We start from the raw sequence: 21,337 nt of genomic DNA, 5'->3' as shown, positions 1-21,337 counted from the left end.
AGTTTCCGTTATGAAGGAGAGGACTCCTCTGCATAACAGAAACGGGACGGATCCGTTTTACGGCCCATAGACTTCAATTATTTGCTCCTCTCATGGTAAAAAACAACTTTCCCATGCGGTGCAGGTGTAGCTCGTCTGCAAGTTGTCCTCCACGCGTGTAGAAATCCTGAGTTGTAGTCCTGACAGATATGAGTTAATGGTTTATGCGCAGGCGCAATGTACAATTATAAAGAAACCAGTAATATTTATGAACTTTTTAAGCTCAAACAAAAAATAATCCTACTCCACACTGCCGAGGGTCAATCTCCAAGAAACAGCGTTCTGTGGATTGATAACTGTCTTAGGCTACCATCACACTTGTGTTTTTGCCTGACCCGGCAGGGATCTGCAAAAAAGCTTCCGTTAATGATAATACAACCATCTAGAACCAGTCAATGGTGTACGGATCAGCTTTCTATCGTGTCTGAGAAAACGCATCTGTCCTCACTGACCTGCATCGCGTGTCACGCCGGCTACGTTTTGCTCCGCGTCCCATGACAGAAAGAAAACCGCAGATTGCTGCGGTTTCCTCTCTGGTACTGGAACTCGACGCAATTTTCACACAGCTGTCACAGATACAAGCACAATGCATAGAGTAACCAGGCCCATAGAGTAACCAGCATATGTATACATTTATTTGTTTATAGATATCTCATAATAACAATTTAATTCTGTCACTAGGCTACTTTCCGACGAAGATGAACATCTAGAGGGTGAAACCAGTGATGCAGTACCGTAAGTTAAAACTACTCATAAACCTATTTTTGCTTTGACTATAGAACCTTTGGTAGTACTCACACTGACAGTGGACTTTCTTTTTGTCATAGGGGGAGCCAAGCACCGCTGCTGCGTAAGAGACTCTCAGAAGCCGGCCTACACAAGAAGCACCACCTGGAATGTTCATTGTTTGACAACTATCGGCTTTACCTGAAGGATCATTAAGCAGATGGTAACTCCCCACCCCCTAATTTTTCTTTCTTTTATAATTTTAATATTTGCATTCATGGGTTGACACTGCCTGTTTATTTTCAGATGGAGAATGTTTCCAGATTCCTGCATTTCATGGATCCGGAGAAGATCAACCTTGACTTTCTACAAAACGTTGATAAGACTAAACAGTTTATCAGCACTCTGTTAAGTTTAAAAGTATCGCGCGGAACGGTAAAAAACTATATCATTCATATAGGCAACTTTGCCAAGTACGTGGTGTCTGCCGACTTTACGGATGAGATCAATGAGAACAACAGAGAGGCTTCCGAGGTCTTTCTTAGAATTCTGAAGAAGCTGAAAATGGAAATCAACGATAAGTCTGAGAAAAAAAGGAAGCGGCTGTAAGTCCTATTAAGTTTAGTTAGTGAACAGTTTGGTATACATGTTCATGCCTTAACATAACTCTTGTTTTAACACAGGCATAAGCCTTCTGCCGAGGAGTGCCGCAAGGTGCTCCAAGTGTGAAGACATCAGGCATGAAAACTCTTCTCACGGGCAAATGCAGGACAAGTGCTGGATGAGAAAGAAAAGCTGCTGGCCTGCTATTACCTGGAGGCATTGGTTATAATCAGGCACCTACGGAAACCATCTGCCGTCCAAAACATGACGGTAAGGCTCTTGTTACAATTCCGACTAACGGACTTGCTATTCCAATCACTGCCTACTGACAGACAACCAGAGATGCCTCATCTAACGTAATTTTATATTTTTCCGTTCTCTTACAGGTGAAGGAATGGCTGGAGAGGGAACGCTGCGAAAATTCTGGCAACACGGTGACGATACTAAAAATGTCGGACTGTTTCATCGTGCTAACTGAAGAGGAGGAGCGAGTAAGTGTTATCATCCCTCTCCTGAAACAACATATACCTGTTTCTTTGTATGTTTCTTTGTATGTTTCTCTCTCTCTCTCTCTCTCTTTTTTTCCACCCAATAAATAATGTCAAGCACATGATTAACACATTCCGCTCTACCTTTACAGCTATTCGACATTTACTTCCGGTGCATACGACACACATTGCTGAAAGCGGAGTCAGGCGCTGAGAATCGTTTTTTCCTTTCCACAACGGGAAAACCGATAACAAATCCGAACCAGGACCTGCACAGGCTTCATGAAAAGTAAGTTACCCATGCAAACTGAGCTTTTATTTGTGTTTACATAGATTTGGTGTCTTATCCATCCATGCTAACAATTCTCACCACCATATTGTTAGATTTCAGCAGGAACCATTCAACAACAAAGATGCAATAGAGGCCGTCGAGAGGTGGGCTCTCCAGAATCTCAGCGTCGACGACAAAGATGCTTTGAAGCAGTATCTGCACCCGGGAGATCCTAAGGAAGTAAATCGAGAAGTGATCATGAAGGCAGGTTGTATTTTGCATAGTTTGGACAGCAATACACCAGGGTAAGAGTTGATTTTTATCCTCAATTTTATTACGTTTTTATGGTTGTTCACTCAGTTCTCACCCACTGTACCAATAAAAAAATCTGCATATCTCTCTAACTTCACAGACCTTCACCAAGAAAGAGACAAAGGAGGGAGGAGGAAGAAGAAGAAGAATCAGAATCAGAACAAGAGCAACAGGAGGGACAGCAAAGTGACGTAGAAGACCCTGAAGAAGTTGTGGCGGACGTCAGGGAAGAATCCTTCAAGAGGCTGCTGAGGAGGTGTCCATTGAGACTGGACCACCCACTTCCATCACTGATGACTTGCAAAGACATCAGTCAGCGCCATGCTCAGTACTGTCAGGACAGATGGCGAAGGAGACAGTACCAGATGCGTATAACTGACGCCGTCCGTAAGTTAATTTTCTGCCGAATTAAAATTACATGTGGGCATTGTCATTTGGCGTGCATGTTTTAATGGCTGCTTTAACGTCTTTTTTTTTTTTTTTTGTAATGATTTCTCCTAGAACACTTCAGGAGCCTTCCCACGGAAGAAATGGTTGACATTTACATGGAGCGACAGAGCTGGAGAAGCAACTGCCCCAAACCTTCGGATGTTCTAAAGGCATGGAAACCCCCGCAGTCGCGAAGAAAGCACGGACGCTTTCCGAACTTTGAGGCAAAGGTGGCCTCTCAGGACTGGGACGGGCTAGTCGCCGTCGAAGACCAAGCGAAAGGGGGATTCACCTTAAAGACCGCTCGAGTGTTTAAAAAAGGAGACCTCGTCTGCGACTATCACGGAGTCTTGATGGATGGGAAAGAAGGAGAGGAGGTGCAGCGCTCCATCACCGACGGGAAGTGTTACATCTACTTCTTCAGGCACCAAGAAAAAAGGATGTGTGTAAACGCTACGAAGGCTCCATGCGACTGCCACCCAGATATGTCTTCCACCTTCGGACGGTTAATCAACCACTCCCGCAAGAGAGCCAACCTGAAGCCGCTGGTAAAATGCACGCCTGAAGGAAGAGTCCCAGTGATTCTCTTCGAGGCTATGAAAGATCTTTCTCCGGGGACTGAACTATTTTTTGACTACGGAGTGAGGAGACGCACTTACGGCGAAGCAGCCCATTTGGACTGGCTGGACACTTGATGCGGAATGGTGGTATCTCGTTGAATTGCCTTGCTGTAATTTTGTTAAGCGCATATTTTGTTAAGCGCATATAATTTTGTTGAGCGCATATTGCTGATCCTGCCTATGCTCCCTGGAGGTTTACCGACTCCTGGCATAGCACTTCGGTAACCTGTACCATGCCAGGATTAGCTGAGCAGAGTGGGCTCCTGCCTGCTCCGCTAAGCTAAGAGAACTGCATGTCAGCACTTAGCTTAGAGGAGCAGCCCGAAGTAGGAGCCCACTTCACTCAGTTAGATGGTAATGGGTACAGAACTCTCATGTGCCATGCCAGGAGTTAGTAATCCTCCCGGGAACACGGGCAGGAGCAGAAATAAGTGCTCCCGCCCGTACTCCCAGCGATCCTGTGGCCACACTCATGAATCTCACACTCTGTACTCCGCTGAGCAGAAAGCTGAGTTTCAAGCCACAGGGAATGTTGGGCTTTAGTGAAGTAAAAGCAGCATACAAATAAAAAATAAAAAAATAAAAAAAATTAGTCAATGAAGTATATTGTACTTTTATTTTTTAATGGCACTAGGGACATCATATTAAAATTTCATTCAACGGTCAACTTACTCTTTAAAGGGGTTTTGTCTCACTTTGGTAACTTCCATTTATAATCTAGAGATAGTTAATACCAGGCATTTCCTAAAGTATTGCGATGGTGCATATTTCCTACTTTGCTGGCTAGATTTATTTTTCCATCACATTATACTCTGCTCATTTCCATGGTTACAGACCACCCTGCAATGCATCAGTGATGGTCGTGATTACACACTAAAGGAAAAAGCGTAAGCCCCTCCGGTGGCCGTGACCATGACAGTGCACATGGGCTAGTCCTCCCTTTTTCCTCCATGTTGTGCAAGCACGACCACCACTGACTACTAGTGTATAATGTGATCGAAAAATGAATCCAGCCAGCAAAGTACGGAGCAATACGGATAATAACAACAGACTAGTAAGTGGCTTGTATTAACTTCCGCTACCTGATAAATGCCACTTACTGAAGCGAGACAACCCCATCAATATTTAATTGTTCTTTTAGAACCAAATTGCAAGGGGCTGTCCGTTTTCCTATATCCATATCCTATCATCGCGATTGGGCAGCGATATCAGACTGGCAGGGGTCGGACTCTGAGTTGTTACTGCAGAGGAAAGTAGGTGCAATTGCAGCTCCTCCCGTCTCGTCGCGTTCAATTGACTGGGGATTGGAAGGAGCTGTAATTGCCCCCGCCCGCCAACGCAATATCGACGTTTGGCATGAGAACAGCAAATAGAGCTTTTTTCAAGTCCTTGCCCTTATCCTAAAGATAGGCTGTCGATACATGAAAGCAAAGTTGTTTTACAAGAGTTATATTTTATATATAATATTATGTTTGATGGTTTTTAATAAAATGTTATGTTAACATATAAAATGTGTCTTTTAGTCTTCAATACTGGTTACCGCCGGAGGCGCAGATTAGTCCTTCCTTATCCGAACATACACCCAGGGCCGTTTCGGATGCTGGAAGAGTGAGTCGGCAAGAAAACGCCATATGAAATGTTGACCATCGCTCGATTCCAGGTGACTGTGTTCCCTCACTGTGTATAATTGTTAAATCGAGATATAAACGATATATACACACACATGTATACATACAGCAATACAAAACATACAGGGTACGGCTACTTTCACACCTGCGGCAGAAAATGCAAGGAATCGCCTGGACGCAATCTGCAGCTCGCATCGGTTTGTGTCCCGCTGATTCTCTGCATCTTTGCAATATTGTGGCCGTACGCCTGCCGGACCCCATTATAGTTAATGGCGCGGCGGGCATGCCGTCTGCATCCAGCAGTGCCGGATCTAGTCAATCGCTAATGTAGATGTGAAGGTAGCCTAATACAGAGCCACATATCTCTTACATCCTGCGACGTCTCCTTCGATGTAGATGGTCTTTTTCCCCTCATCTTTTCAATTCAGACCAGGCTACCATGAGGATTTCTTTCAGCCACCTCTCGTCTCGTCTGCAGAGTTTGATAAACAGGCATATTACTTTCCTACATCATCCTCCCACCTTCTCAACATCCCATCATGCATCACCGATACTGTGCCCGCTATGTTCCCCAAAACTATTCTGCAGAAACCGATAAACCCCCTGAAAATACTGATTACACACACATATAGTGCCCCTTCAATTATTATTGGAACACAAGGCCCTATTTAAAAAACAAAGCAAAAAAATAAAACTGCACCAAGCAAATAGTGCCCCTAACAGTGTAAACATAATGCCCCCTAAAAATAACTGTACCTAGCCAGCCGATACTATCCCCCTCCCCAAATTGTAATATTGCTTCCAAAATCGCAACAATATTAATTCTTGTGAACAAGCCTGAGAAAGCAGATATGTTTCTGTATACGAGACGTCACTGTGCTTGGACTTGTAGTCCTACACATACAACAAGCTGATGAGTCTACCATCTGTCAGACATGTCACTCAGGGCAGGACTAGCATTTACTTATTTTGCCCCGGGGTGTGTGTGTGTTGGGGGGGGGGGGGGTGTTGGTGGTTTCCCAAATATTCACAATCAAAACCTCAGAGATTCTTTTTATTGAAGGTAAACAAAGGACGATTACAGAATCAGGGAAATGAGGAAATAGATTGCGCCACCAATGTTTTTAATGTGGGGGTGGGGGGCACACTGCGCCAGCAATGATTAATATACTGGGGGGCTTGCGGGGGGCGCACTGCGCCACCAATGATTAATATACTGGGGGGCTTGGGGGGTGGGTGCACTGTGCCACCAATGAAGTTAAATCTCTCATTTATTCATATACAGGAGGCGGGAGCTGGCTGCAGAATGACATAGCCGGCTCCCGACCTCTATGAGCGTCTCGGGTGGCGCCATGAAGCCTGCGGCCTATCGGAGAAAGGAGACGCCCCTTCCCTGCCCCACCATTCATTTTTATCGACAGCAATGCAATTGAATATAGAGATATGCGCTTCCACAATGTAAACTCTCATCTCCCGCTCCCCCCCCTACACACGCACACGCGGGCCCCTGTTCCGCCGAACCAGCTGCACAGGCTGTATTCCCACCCCTGATGTTAGTGTTACACTTATAATCAGGATATTCCTCTTTTTAATGCCTAATAATAGCTTGTGGAAATCACGGAATAATAGAGTTTTTGAAGACCGTGCTCGTTTCTTGGATACTGTTTTTTTTTTTTCTTTTCGTTCAAGGTGTAATATCGGCAGTCCTAGAAATGCAGCTGAGCTTCGGCCAATAGACTCCACCGAAGGACCGAAAGCTTCATTTCACGACGCGAGGAAGAAGACATCAAGATCAACAATCTGTCTTTGTCATGTTTTTGGTTACTTTTCCTACTTTTCTTTCTTCTCTCCTTTTTCCACTATATAGGGTGTTTTTTCCTACTGTGAGCCCATAACACAGTAGGTTTTTTTCATCTCCTATATAGACTTTTTGTTTTGATTACCTGTGTCAACAAGCCTTTTTCCCGGATGTAGGCCAGTGTGTACACCTACCACGATATTGAATGTATTTTACGTTGCCATTAAAGTTGTTTGTATTTACTGCATTAAATAGCTGTGTGTTTTCCTTGCGATACCAAGACAATAAATTCTAGTTGAGGAAAACTGCAGTTTTCACGCCAAGGTATGCCGCCCGTGAGATGTGTGCGGGGCATATTTCCTTGCGTGGCATCTCCTCTTTGAACGGAAGCGGACTGCTACCATGCTCCTATGAACCGGACCGCACGGCAAGGCCGCACAGTCAAATGTGTCTCTTGCTCTGTACAGATCTCACGGGCGTCATGCTCTTTTGTCAAATGAAGTGTGAACAACCCCACAAGCTACCAGTATCTCACAACAGTGAGTACAACCCTCGCGTTTTTGTAAATGCCTTATCCTATCTATTCACGGAACAGCACTTGAGATATGTGAAGTGGTTAGTGTACAGTGTTGAACAAGTGTAAATTTGGTGTCCTCTACAAGTAGATTGCCACATGGCCATTAATGTAAAATCCACCAGGCAACAAAAGTGAGCTCACCCATAAGTGAAAATAGCTAAACGGTGCCCAATTTGTCCCAGTGTCATGTGACTCGTCAGTGTTACAAGCTCTGTCGTTAATGGCGAGCAGCAGGCAGAAACCGCACTTCCTCCTTTTCCCCCACGAAGAGTAAAAATACTCTTCATACTATTTTTCAGCAGTATAATTAATCGGAGGAGGAATACGAAAGTTGCTGTGACTCAAATACAGAATACGTAGGACTACACTTGTTCATATCTGCATCGGAGGCTCCGTTAGTGGTGCCTGTCGCAGCTTCTGTCAAAAATGACCTGACAATATATATTTTTTTTTTTTACAATAGAACTCCATGATGACGGATGCCACAGTGTGGTGTCAGTCTGAAGCGCCCGTTAATGTATACAGTTTTTGTGTATGCTGTTATTTTCGTTGTTCTGTTCATCTACTGGCGCAGAACAATAGAAATAAATAGCGTTGGTGTGAACTGGGTTTAAGAGATGGGTATGCGGGAAACAATATTAATCTAAATCACATCAGGTTGTTATAACAAAGTGATAAAGTGTCCGTTCAAGTATAGTGGATCCTCCCTGTACATGGCGCTTTGAAGCCCATGGTCATGTGGAAATTGACTCCTGCTCAAACTTTGAAAACTCAGCCAAGAGCTATGGAAGTCATCCCGGGCTTGAAAATGAGCTTGGCCTGCCAGCCCTCTTGCAGGCCGCATCAACGAGGTGATGAGTGCCATTGCCTAGCCCATGGTCATCTCGAAACTGACCGCTGATCAAAGTGGGCAAATTGAGTCCAGAGCTATAAAGGCAATCTCTGGGCGGTGGCTCGGCATCTGATACTCCCATAACAGTGTCAGCGTGTAGTCTATCGATTTAATCCAACCACTAATTCACTACTCTAATAAATAAAAAAAAAAAAAAATTAATATTTAAAAACGTATTAACACCACCGCCATGAATGCTCCCCCTACATGCCCCCATCTGCACCCTCCTGATGCCAGGCTCTCCTCTCCCCAGTGGCATCAGCTTTCAGTTGCCAGAAAGCCCCCACCCCCTGACTTCCCCTCACAGTGCCATCATCTGCACCCTGTAGATGCCAGGCTCCTCCCCAGTGCCATCAGCTTCAGTTGCCGTTGAGCCCCCTGACCTCCCCTCCCAGTGCCATTGCCCCCCCCCCCAAGATACCATCAGCTGCCTCCCAGTACCATCAGGCTGCCATCAGCATTTCTTGCCATGCCATCAGGTGTCAGATCCCCCCAAAACGACTTCCCATTGTGCCCGCTGCAGTCATGCCCTCAGTGTTAAAAACAAACCAACCAACCACACTAACTACTTACCTTGTCCCGTTCTTCACGGTCAGCTCTTCTATGAAGGCACAGACAGCTCCTCAGCACTGTGTGGTAGGAGCTTAGTTGGGTTTCTGTGCTACAGGCTCCTCCCACTCAGGGTGGGTAGCTAGGGTCTGAAAAGAACCAGGGCCCAAGCCCCATTGAATATGGCCCAGTTCTCTAAGTCGCGGACACCCCCCAAGCCCCCCCCCCATTCAGGGGTTAAGTCCTGGGGAAGAAAAGTGTGGGAACCCACCCAATATCCATTGCCACCCCGATCCCCGGGCAGAATATTCAGCGCAACATAAAACGTAAAACAAAGGACTTCCGGTTCCGGCGCTGGGATGCAAGCAGCGGAGTGAAGGAGCTCCGGCGCCCGCTCGTCTTCAGACTAGATCCCCACCGAGTGCTTATGTGGGAAAACATTATCAAGGAAGAATTTGTGGTCTAACTGATCGTGGCGCTTATTGCATGGAGCGGTACCTTTTGAGGAGCGGCAGTATTAAGTCCACCAAGCTGGCCAGCGCGGGAGATTCGCAAGACAAGATGGCGGAGACAGGCGCTCTTACACCTGAACCGGTGATCGATATTCATGACGGGGGTGAGTCGCAAACAGGAGAACTGATGACACCGCTGGCAAAGGGCATCGATTATAAAGCGCTGGCTATAGAGGTGGCAACTTATCTGGCTCCTGATATCAGGGATACGCTGACGAAAACGCTGTCAGCGTCCCTGCAACAGCTACATGAGACGATTCACCAGCATGAGGGCAGGTTAGAAGAGTTGGAGCAGAGAACGCAGTCTATTGAGAGCGACACCGCCAGCCATGCCTGCACCCTAAATGAACTATCCAAACAAAATGCAATTTTAATGGATAGGGTGGAGGACCTGGAAAACAGGTCGAGATGCAGCAATTTGCGCTTGATAGGCCTACCAGAGTCTGTAAAAGTAGCGGACTTGAAAGGTCTGTGTGAACTGGATTTGCCACGGGCTTTGGGCCTAGAGGGCCGTCATAAGGTGGAGAGAGCACACAGAATTGGACCCACTGGAATGGGGGAGACACATGGTGCGCCTGTAAAACCTAGGCAAGTAATTATGAAGTACCTTGACTACTGTGATAAAGAAGCCATCTTAAGGGCATTCCGGAATAGGAAAAGCCCTCTCAGAATACAAGGACATAATGTGCTGCTATTTGCAGACTACTCAGTGGCAGTTGCGAAGAAAAAAAGAGAATTCAGTAATGTATGTTCGCAGCTATATCAAAGAAAAGTCAAATTCCAGCTGTTATATCCAGCAAAACTGCGTGTCACCCATGCGGATGGATCTACAATTATTTTTCATGAGCCGTTGGCGGCAGAAGAAATGCTGGACTCTCTACAGAACAGAAGGCAGGAGAGAGGAGAAGAACGCAGACCGAGGTCCTCATCACCGCGACAGGACTTGAGTGAAGGAGAAGGGTGGCAGACAAATTCTCAGGATACTGGGAGAGGACGTCGTGAAAGAGAAGGCCGTTCAGGGACAGACAGCAGACGTGCTTCCAAGCGAGAAGTGAGATCGTTTCCGAGGAGATGACTACTCCGGTGATGTTTAAGTTATGGTTTGAACATGATCCGCCACTTGTAGTAGTGGGACCTGTTGTTTAATGGGAATGACTCCCCCGTTATGTTTATGAGTATAATTTCCACTGATACTGATGTATGGGGGAAGGTACCATTTAGGATGTTTTATCGTTCAAAAAAATACGCTTGTTTGATAACTGTGATGTTCACCCTGGGGGACAAATGATCATAGGCATTTTATTGCTTGAAGTAGGAGGTCGAGCGTGGGTCGCAACCCAGAAAAAAGGAAGTTCAAATAAAACATATATAGTTAGGGGCTGCTCTAACGGTTAGGGAAAGAGGGTAAGGGGGGTAGGGAAGGAGAGTTTATTTAGAGGTTTTGAAAAGGGGGGGAGGGCGGAAAGAGGGTGGAAAAAGGGGGGAGGAAAAAAAAAAAAAAAGCATTTGGTAACTTTTGTCCATCTTGAACGTCATTTGAAATCCGGCTACAAGGGTATTGGTTGTGAGGGTAATATAAAATGAAGATCATCTCGTGGAACATAAAAGGGCTGAGGTCTCCCCATAAAAGATGGATGATCCTCAGGCATCTAAAGAAACTCAAGCCTGACATTGTACTTCTACAAGAGACTCACCTTGAGAAGAAGGACTTAGACAGGATGAAGAGGTTATGGGTGGGGGCAGTATTTGGTTCCTCAGCATGTGATAGGAAGGCAGGAGTTTTGACGTTGATTAATAAGCAGCTCAATCATACGGTAATAGGGCATTCTGCGGATACGAAGGGCAGGTGGACACAGGTTCTGATACAGGTACAGGATACGCAATACAGCATTTACAATGTATATGGCCCTAATACTAGCAATGGTGTTTTCTTTAGCGAATTGGAGACCAAGGTACTAGGGGACGCGAACCCTCATAAAATCATTGGGGGAGATTTTAACTCAGTGGTTAGAGGCGCAGAAGACAGAAAACGAGAAGGTGATAGGGTTGGGACTGATGGGCCACAGGACAATAGGATGCAACCCTTCATGGAGGGAGCGAGTCTGGTAGACCCCTGGCGTCAATTGCATCCGGATGATAGGGGTTTTACATTTTACTCTAGCTCGCAGCTCTCGTGGTCGAGGATTGACTATATACTTATTTCCCTTTCACTTTCATATAGGGTGGAAGGGGCGGAGATTGGCGACTTGGTTCTATCAGATCATGCTCCTGTATCCATAGAATTGTTTGAGTCATTCCCAAGGGGGTTGGATTATATCTGGCGCTTTCCTTCCCATCTGAGTACAAGGGAAGAGTTTGTAGAAAAGCTATCCATTTGGAGGGAGGAGTTCAAGGCTGATAATGAGATTCACTTAGATGATCCGCAGTTGTTCTGGAACACATCAAAGGTGGTGATGAGAGGAAAGATTATGGGGTATATAGGCAATATGAAAAAGAAAGCCCAAAAATCCTTTAGTGAAGCGAGTCAAAAAGTCAGGACAGCATATTCTAAATTCAGGAGTAACCCGTCAGATATTAACAGACAGGATTGGATCGTCGAGCGACGAACTTTAGAAAAATGTGTGAAAGAAAGAGAGTCCCTGAGACAGTCAGAAATGGAGACCAAGCTATACAAATTTGGTAATAAATCAGGGAAGTTGCTAGCAAACCTAGCTAAGGGAATGAGGATCCCACAACATATTGCGTTCCTGGTGGACAAGGAGGGGAAGGGGAGTCATGATCCTGCGGTTATTAGCAACATTGTAGGCTCCTACTATGAAGCCTTATATAAGGATGAAGCAGTGTGTGATCTGACAGATACAATCTTGAATAGAGTGAAACTACCAAAGTTGACCGAGGAACAATTACTTATTCTGAATGCTGACATATCATTACAGGAGTTGCAGGAGGCCATCAAGCACTTGGGTAATTCCAAAGCCCCAGGGCCTGATGGGTTCACAGGGGAATATTTCAAAGCGCTAATACCTCAGGTGTCTGATGTCCTTCTGGAATTATTCAAGGGTGTTTTTCAAGGTCGTATGACATTGGACAACGAGAATATGTCTTACATTAAGCTACTCCCCAAGCCAGGGAAAGATCCAACGTCACCAGGATCATATAGGCCCATATCTTTAATCAATGTTGATGCGAAGCTGCTGGCCAAGATTGTAGCGGATCGTTTAGCAAAATTTTTGCCCCAATTAATAGGAAAAGAGCAGGTAGGGTTTGTGAAAGGCAGGTCCGCTGTAACCAATATAAGGACCGTCCTGACGGTCTTAGATCGAATTCAACATCTTCCAGGAAGGGGGGAGCATCCAGCCATGCTCACCTTAGATGCGGAAAAGGCATTTGATAATGTCCGGTGGGCATGGCTGGAAGCAGTGTTGGATAAGATGGGATTTAAGGGAGCTTTTAGGGCCTATTTATCTCAAATGTACCGTAACCCGAGAGCAAGGGTATATACACAAGGCTTTTTATCTAAACCCTTTCAACTCCAAAAAGGTACCCGACAGGGATGTCCGCTATCCCCTCTCCTGTTCAATTTAGCTCTAGAACCACTGGCCAGGGAACTGTGTGACTCAAATTTATTTGAAGGCATCAAGGTTGGAGGGTTTAGGGCAAAGGCAGCCTTGTTCGCGGATGACGTGATATTATTCTTAGCCCGCCCGAAACAGCATTTGGGTAAGATCATGGAATTACTATGTGAATTTGGGAAATACTCAGGTTATGCAGTGAATAGAAGTAAATGTGAGTTGCTTCCGTTAGCCCAGGGGGATGATGGGAAAGATATTGGTACAGAGGAGTTTGGCATTGCTAAACCGGCGACGCAGATTACCTACCTAGGAATCAAAATAGGGAAATCACCACATTCCATTTATAGGCTGAACTACCCGCCTCTATTCGCCAAAATTAAAAAGGATCTAGAAAGATGGATGAATCTACCTCTATCCTTAATGGGACGTTGTCAATTGATTAAAATGATGGGGGCAGCGAAGCTAATGTACCCTCTGCAGACAATACCTGTTCTCTTGAGACATGCAGATATCAGTGACTTAGAAAAAAATTTCACTAGATTCTTGTGGAGAGGGAGGAAGCCAAGGATAGCGTTGAAAAAGTTGAAAATTAAGAAGGAGCAAGGAGGTCTTAATTTTCCAGACTTGAGGGGGTATAATATAGCGTGCCTCAGCAGGCACATATTAGATTGGGCAAATAAGACTTCGTTTTACTCAAACCTGGGTGTGGAGAGTCAGTTGGCAGCTCCATGGAAACTGATTTCCCTTCTCCACACTCAGGTGTCAAAACTTCCATATATAGCAAGAAGGTCTCTTATTCTTAGGATACAATCATTGCCTGGAAAAATGTGAGGAAGCTCTTTGGTCTGTCTTACTTATTCTCAAAACACATTCCGTTACAGGGAAATCCTAATTTTCCTCCCGGTTACAGCGAAAAATCTTTTCAAGAGTGGGCGAACAAGGGAATTACAAAGTTGGGAGACCTGATGCACGAAAAGGAGGCCAGATGGGCATCATTGGAAGAGTTAGTAGAGAGATGGGGTCTGCAGAAGCCAGCACAATTCCCGTATAGGCAAGTGCATAGCTATATGAGGAGTATTATAAGAGACATTTCCAAAGAAGGGCGAAAGAATAAATTTGACTCCTTTCTGGGACATAATGGTAGGTTGTCGATCTCAGAGATCTATAATACAGTGTTTCCCAACCAGTGTGCCTCCAGCTGTTGCAAAACTACAACTCCCAGCATGCCCAGACAGCCTTTGGCTGTGCGGGCATGCTGGGAGTTGTAGTTTTGCAACAGCTGGAGGCACACTGGTTGGGAAACACTGCTATAATATACTTAGGGCAACCTGGGAGGATCAGCTGGTAGGTGGACTGTTCAAGAGGTGGGAGGATCAGTTGGAGATAACAGACCTAGCGCCCATCGCGAGGGCAGGTATTCAGGCATTATATCAAGCAGTACCTAATGAGCTGATGAGGGAAACACAGTTTAAAATTCTACACAGGGCAATATATGGATTTGATTTTCCACCCTCTCAGACTAGACCGGATAGGATAACTGCTTGTCCAAAATGTGGCTCACCAGGAACAGACTTGTTGCATGGTTTATGGCTGTGTCCCAATGTAGCTGGATTTTGGTCTCAGGTGTCCACATTTATGAAACAGCTAGGCAATACGGGGTACAAATTATCACCACAGTTGGTCATATTTCAGGCTGAAGACAAAGAAACATCTGATGATGACAGAGATAGGAAAAAGAAGGGACTATCTGTTCTGGGACACAAGGTTCTGCTTGAGGCGAAACGGTGCCTGTTGACACACTGGCTGATGGCGAATGTCCCCAGTGCGGAGATGTTGCGGAGCCAATTGAAACAGATATTTCTTTTAGAATGGAAGGATGCGATTACCAGAAAGGAGAAAGTAGGTAAAAAGTGGTATAAAGTGTGGAGGAGCTTTATGGTGCAGTACATCAGTAGTGCGGAATATCCCACTTTGTTGGGACCTTTTAAACTCACTGCTTGGTACCTACAGGAAGATCTGAAGGGACGATTGGGTGCATTGAAAGTATGATAATGCGCACAAGTAGTCTTATAAATCCTGCAACAAAAAACAAAACAAAAAAAAAAAACTGCTGTAGTTTTAGTCTCTAGTAGTCGAGATGATCAAGATGGACAAAAAATAGGAGGGGGGGGGGGGGGCGGGAGGGCGTTTCTTGGGAGGAAATAAAGAGAACATTAATAATATATGTTTATACTGCTGTTAGTTATATGGGGATTGCTATTCTCAAAATTTTGCAAGGGCAATTGAATTGTCTCAATGTTGGATATGTCAATTATTTATGGATGTAGGGGGGGGGGGAGAGGGAGGGGGGGAATGGAAAATAAAGGGGAAAAAATTTGGGAGAGGTGCATGTATTCCGTGAAGGATTGATGTTTTGATACCTTGACTGACAATGGCTCTATTTGTAATCTGTAACTGTCTACATGTACTTTTCCTTTAATAAAAGTCTATTTTAAAAAAAAAACGTAAAACAAAAACTGGAATTTGCGCTATCATGTTCAGACATAATTCATATCATATCCTTATATATAAATTACTTACATTTCTGAAGACTCAGGGGTGCTTGACTGGCTTGGACTCAGGGGTGCTTGACTGGCTTGGACTCAGGGGTGCTTGACTGGCTTGGACTCAGGGGTGCTTGACTGGCTTGGACTCAGGGGTGCTTGACTGGCTTGGACTCAGGGGTGCTTGACTGGCTTGGACTCAGGGGTGCTTGACTGGCTTGGACTCAGGGGTGCTTGACTGGCTTGGACTCAGGGGTGCTTGACTGGCTTGGCCGGGCAGAAGGAGTGTGGGAGACTGTGAGGCCTTTTTTCTCCAAGCTGCTGCATAAAAAAAAAAAATATTTTTCATTACACCTCATGTCAGACCACCAATCAGACCCCCAATGTTAATCAGACCTCAGCTAACAGCCCCAAAAATATCACCAATGTTAAGACCTCAGATCACACCTCAACTCAGACCCCAAATCAGACCTCAGATAGGACCCCCATGCCTCTAACCAGACCCCAGTGCCTCCCCATCTGCGCCTCTCCATCAGCCCCCAGTGCCTCTTCATCAGCCCCCAGGCCCTCCAAATCAGTGCCTCTCCATCAGCCCCCAGTCGGTGCATCGCCATCAGCCTCCAGTGCGTCCTCCCAAGTTATTAAAATCATTGCACCTCCCCCCCCCCCCCATTAAAAAGGAGATTTTTGTATAACTTACCAGTAAAATTTCTCTCGCTCTTCATTGGGTGACACGGGAACCGTGGCTATGTCCTCAGGGAGGCGTTGACACTAGTAAAAAAAAGCTGTTAGCATCTCCCCTGGCAGCTATACCCCCTCCAGCCTGGAGAGAGCTTCAGTTTGTGTACAAGCAGTAGGTGAAGCAAGCCAACCAAGAAAACATGTGGAACACCAACTGTAACGGATCACCTGGCACCCCGACTGAGTACCTCCGTTTACGGATGCGCCTAGCGTTTCCTGAGGCTTCCAAGCACTCTGGCAGACACCACAATCACCGAACCGAAGCAGCATATAAGTCCTCTTCAAGCATATGAATGCTGTAGACAGTTGAATAGGAAACCATACGAATAGGTTTTCACTCCTAGCAGTCAAACTGGGACAGCATGCAATAAATCCTCCCCTAAGAATGAGACGACACTTCACCTTGAGGTTTAAAACAGGAATTCCCTTTATTTTAACACAAGCATTGATTTATACACATCTTCCAACAAGGTACCACCCACAGGCTCTGCAAAAACAGCCAATCATATGTATCTACAGTATTTAAACCTTCCCAGCAATTGTACACAAAATCCCCTTCCCTCTATCTGTAACGCAATAAACAAAACACAATGAGCATTGTCTGAGATGTAATTAACCAACACAATAAGCATTGTCTCAGACGCAATCCACAAAATACAATTACCAAACGTAATGGACTAACTTGAACCCTGGCATGCACATATACAATGTAACCGAACACATAATAACATACATAGTATTTAAGACAGCCTGAATGCAATCTGCTACACAGTCTTAAAGGGGCATTGTTCCTAAAAGTCATAACATGGCCATTAAAGGGCCAGTAGCAGCAATATAAAATACCACATGCCCAAATATTGCATTCAAACGTACCAAATCACCAGGGGCCATAGTCAGCAGGTAGGAGGCGGGCAGCCAGGCCTCTCCAATGCCCAGTGGCGAGGCAGGTTCCGCCACACCAACCATGTCAAAAGACCCAACGGGGTTCTAACCAGCAACAGCCACAACCCTGGCCAGACAACAATACTGGGTAGGTGCTATGTCCCCCAATGAAGAGCTAGAAAGAGATTTGCCTGGTAAGCTATACAAAAATCTCCTCTTCTCGCCCATAATCATTTGGGGACACAGGAACCTTGGGACGTCCAAAAGCAGTCCACAGGGAGGGAAAAAAAAAAAACCAGAGACCCATGGAAGCAAGCGTCCCTGCAGGCATCCACAACGGTCGCCTGCAAGACCACACGGCCCAAGCAGCGACCGCCGAGAGTCCCTGTAGAAGGAGGGATGTGGAGGGCGCCACAGCCCACCATTCGGGAGAGGAGCGTGCCTGGAATGGGAGGCCACCAAACGAATAACCCCATGCAATGCAGATGAGGGAAAGTAGTAACGTAGGAACCATCAAGGCATGCGGGCTGGCTATGAACCATGAGCCAGAGAGGAAAAGACAGGATAAGAATAGGCTAGGTCTAAGCCCATTCCCCGTCCGAGACCAGCGCTATACAGAAGTAGCCAAGGATTCAGTGGCTGTGCAAAAAACTCTGGTTCAGGAGGAAGGCAGGCAAGGGGAGTCACACTGTATCGCTAGCCCCATACCCCAGCAGAGGAGGGGGCCACCCGCATAGGTCACCTAATTCACGGCTAAAAAGAGTCCACCGCCGGACGAAAGAGCTGTGGACTAAGTCCCCAAGTATATAGTGGCAACCGAATAGCGCTCCCACAGTAGTATGCGGCGCTTGCTCCGTCAGCGCAAAACTGAGGGGGGAGGCCTAAGACCAGTGTTCCCTCTAAGCTACGCGGGTGAGCGGCCGCACAGCAATTATTGTGCCCCCGCTCACAAGTTTAATAAGTCCGCTCAGCAGCACCCGGTCACAAAATGCCCACACTATTGATGAGTTCTTCAAAACCTCCTTCCGTTAGCGGCTCAGCGGGGCGTCGCCTACTACATGTCCCCGCACTACTGCTGCCTCCTCCTTTTCTAACTGAAGAGGAGGACTGAGCAGCAGTGCACAGGCAGAGTTAATGTGGCGGTCTGATGGAGAGAAGGGCCCCGCTGCTAATGTCCCCCAGCCCCATAAATCTCACTGCTGTGCAGGTGGAAGAAGGAGACAGGGCAATCCCTGTTCATGAAATCCTAATGTATTCCTCACATCCCGCCCCAAAGCAGTCACCCTGACACCGCCACAGTAATAAGGGGGGGCCGCTAATATTTATTAAACCGGACACACTCCTTGACAAGAGGTCAAAGTCACTTTGTGGGGTTTGTCACGTATGGAGACCAGGATACCGGTCCTAGATGTGGACGGGATGCATGCAGCAGAGCTAAGCTTCTTGGATTAGCAGAGCCGAACTTGTTAAATGCAGCAGAGCTAAGCTTATTAGATGCAGCAGGGCGGAGCTTGTTAAATGCAGCAGGGCGGAGCTTGTTAGATGCAGCAGGGCGGAGCTTGTTAGATGCAGCAGGGCGGAGCTTGTTAGATGCAGCAGGGCGGAGCTTGTTAGATGCAGCAGAGCTGATCTTGCTAGATGCAGCAGGGCGGAGCTTGTTAGATGCAGCAGGGCGGAGCTTGTTAGATTCTGCAGAGCGGAGCTTGTTAGATGCAGCAGGGCGGAGCTTGTTAGATGCAGCAGAGCTGATCTTGTTAGATGCAGCAGGGCGGAGCTTGTTAGATGCAGCAGGGCGGAGCTTGTTAGATGCAGCAGAGCTGATCTTGTTAGGTGCAGTAGGGCAGGTGCTTACTGTATATGTTGGGGTACAACTTGTTGTGAAATCCTACTATGTCCTGACTCCTTACATTGGACTGTAGCCGCATGTACCGACTGTTCACAGCACAAACACTGCGGCCTCAAACAGTCAATTTACAAACCAAGCTCTGCTACATCTGTTCTCAAATCTCTGTGTGCCTATACTGCAATAATATTTATTTTCTTTAGTTCTATCCGCTTCTAGAAAAGCTGGGTGAAAGCCAATATTGCTGCCATTCCGACCTTCACCCTGAGCAGCAAACGTGGGGTGCACCTCTGCCGTTATGTGCCTTCCACTGAGGCCTTCTCCACACAGCTGGGGGGGTGGCAGATATAGGTATAGGCTGTATATAAGTATAGACCGTATATAGGTATAGACTGTATATAGGTATAGGCTGTGTATAGGTATAGACCGTATATAGGTATAGACTGTATATAGGTATAGGCTGTATATAGGTATAGGCTGTATATAGGTATAGACTGTATATAGGTATAGGCTGTATATAAGTATAGACCGTATATAGGTATAGACTGTATATAGGTATAGGCTGTGTATAGGTATATCTATCTATCTATTATCTTTCCCACAGGGGTTATATTGTCTGGCATGGTGTAACCTCCATACATTTGCTGTACAGTATACATTATAATCCATACACAATGCCGTTCAATATATAGTATAACACCTACACTGTAGGGTTATGTTGTATATTGCACGGCATGGTGTATGGATTATAATGTATATTATACGGCATGGAGTATGGATTATAATGTATATTTTACTGTATGGTGTATGGATTATAATGTATTCTGTACAGCAGGCATCCTCAACCTGCGGCCCTCCAGCTGTTGTAAAACTACAACTCCCACAATGCCCTGCTGTAGGCTGTTCGGGCATGCTGGGAGTTGTAGTTTTGCAACAGCTGGAGGGCCTTAGGTTGAGCATGCCTGCTGTACAGCATGGTGTAAGGATTATGCTGTATATTACACAGCATGGTGCAGGGGTTACATTGTATGCTCTTTAATGTGACAATTATTTTAGGTTTTCCTATCGCCCACCTTTGATGGCGCTGTGTCCAGCTCTGAGGCTACCCCGCTCAGCAGCTGCCCAGGCTTAGAGGGAACACTGCCTAAGACTATCCGTAGAAGCCACCTACTATACTGCCACAGTTAAGTAGAGCGAACCTTTGAAACTCTACCCGGAAGGGCGCTGAAGAGGTGCAACTGCCAAGCTAGCGCCAGGGTAGGACCCCTACCTGAGGGGAATGTCCCACTGCAGTGACCACAAACTCGAGCATTAGCGAATAGCTGCACCTGGGGAGGAGAACAAGCTGTAGCAGCTAAACCAGAGTGCCAGCATAACCACTTCCCAAAGAAGGAGTGGTGGCTAGAGAATACAGAGTCACTCGACTCGCTGGAACGTACTCACCATATATGTGCAATGGTGTACGCACTACGTATTGATGCGGACCATATCATGACCGACTGTAACAATGGAGACCCAGGGAGATGAGGGGTCTCCATGACACAGAGGTGATGGTAGGTAACCCCCTGCCCAAAACCAGCACCAAACAAAAAGAAGGATACAATAAGGAATAGCCAACTTATCCACTGGCGGCAACCATATACCACTAGTGAAAGAGTAACGGGCACCCGCGGGTACTGTCTGTTGCCAGTTGAATTTCAGCATCCCAAGACGCTTAGTTATTGCCCTGCTAGTGGATCAATTTGGAAGGGGAAATGCACCAGGAAGCACGGTGATGTGTATCACTCCGCCTACGGAAGGATAGCGCGACAGTCGGACGGTATCCAATGGTGGTGCAATTACCATACTTATGTAAGGTGGAATGCATACGGCAAGTAGCTAAGCCAGTGGTAGGTAAAATATAACACCAATGAAGTGGGTTAATGCCAACGGCGAGAAATAGTGCATGCGGCGAGTCCTGTACCCCGTGGGAGTGCAATTAATTCACCTAATGAATGGGGTAATGTATACAGCACACATTGCAGCCAGTGATAATGTCATTGCGCAACCTAAGGAAGGGGCCAACGCATACGGTAGGTACTGAACCCAGTGGACATGCAATTACGCCACCTACAGAAGGGGGAAATCATACGTCCGGCACTGAAACTGATAGTGATACTACAGGGAGTGCAGAATTATTAGGCAAATGAGTATTTTGACCACATCATCCTCTTTATGCATGTTGTCTTACTCCAAGCTGTATAGGCTCGAAAGTCTACTACCAATTAAGCATATTAGGTGATGTGCATCTCTGTAATGAGAAGGGGTGTGGT

At 46.1% G+C, this 21,337-nt stretch overlaps 1 protein-coding gene and 1 long non-coding RNA gene across 7 annotated transcripts; one reads left to right on the top strand and one right to left on the bottom strand.

Moving 5' to 3' along the window:
* Nucleotides 1-1,195: 1,195 nt before the first annotated feature.
* Nucleotides 1,196-20,313, bottom strand: LOC122922966. Of its 5 annotated transcripts, none has more exons than XR_006387214.1 (4): nucleotides 16,260-16,349; nucleotides 15,597-15,880; nucleotides 2,001-2,359; nucleotides 1,196-1,348 (listed from the first exon to the last, which is right to left on the bottom strand). It is a non-coding gene; the product is annotated as an uncharacterized LOC122922966 (long non-coding RNA). The 5 variants fall into 5 exon arrangements; XR_006387211.1 differs by lacking the exon at nucleotides 1,196-1,348 and adding an exon at nucleotides 20,296-20,313 and having other exon boundaries at nucleotides 1,926-2,359; nucleotides 16,260-16,330; XR_006387213.1 differs by lacking the exon at nucleotides 1,196-1,348 and adding an exon at nucleotides 20,296-20,310 and having other exon boundaries at nucleotides 1,926-2,359; nucleotides 15,597-15,877; nucleotides 16,260-16,330.
* LOC122922965 (histone-lysine N-methyltransferase set-1-like) lies at nucleotides 2,367-5,575 on the top strand. Of its 2 annotated transcripts, none has more exons than XM_044273752.1 (2): nucleotides 2,367-3,572; nucleotides 5,012-5,575. In XM_044273752.1, exon 1 carries the CDS (start codon nucleotides 2,970-2,972, stop codon nucleotides 3,561-3,563), a length of 594 nt encoding a protein of 197 aa, XP_044129687.1. In that variant the 5' UTR covers nucleotides 2,367-2,969; the 3' UTR covers nucleotides 3,564-3,572; nucleotides 5,012-5,575. The 2 variants fall into 2 exon arrangements, with proteins under 2 accessions (XP_044129687.1, XP_044129685.1); XM_044273750.1 differs by having other exon boundaries at nucleotides 2,367-3,575.
* Nucleotides 20,314-21,337: the final 1,024 nt, after the last annotated feature.

This window comes from Bufo gargarizans, unplaced genomic scaffold (assembly GCF_014858855.1).
Source record: "Bufo gargarizans isolate SCDJY-AF-19 unplaced genomic scaffold, ASM1485885v1 original_scaffold_1095_pilon, whole genome shotgun sequence".
NCBI lineage: Eukaryota > Metazoa > Chordata > Amphibia > Anura > Bufonidae > Bufo > Bufo gargarizans.
Note: the sequence above shows the minus strand (reverse complement) of the source record. Positions and strands in the feature narration are given on the sequence as shown.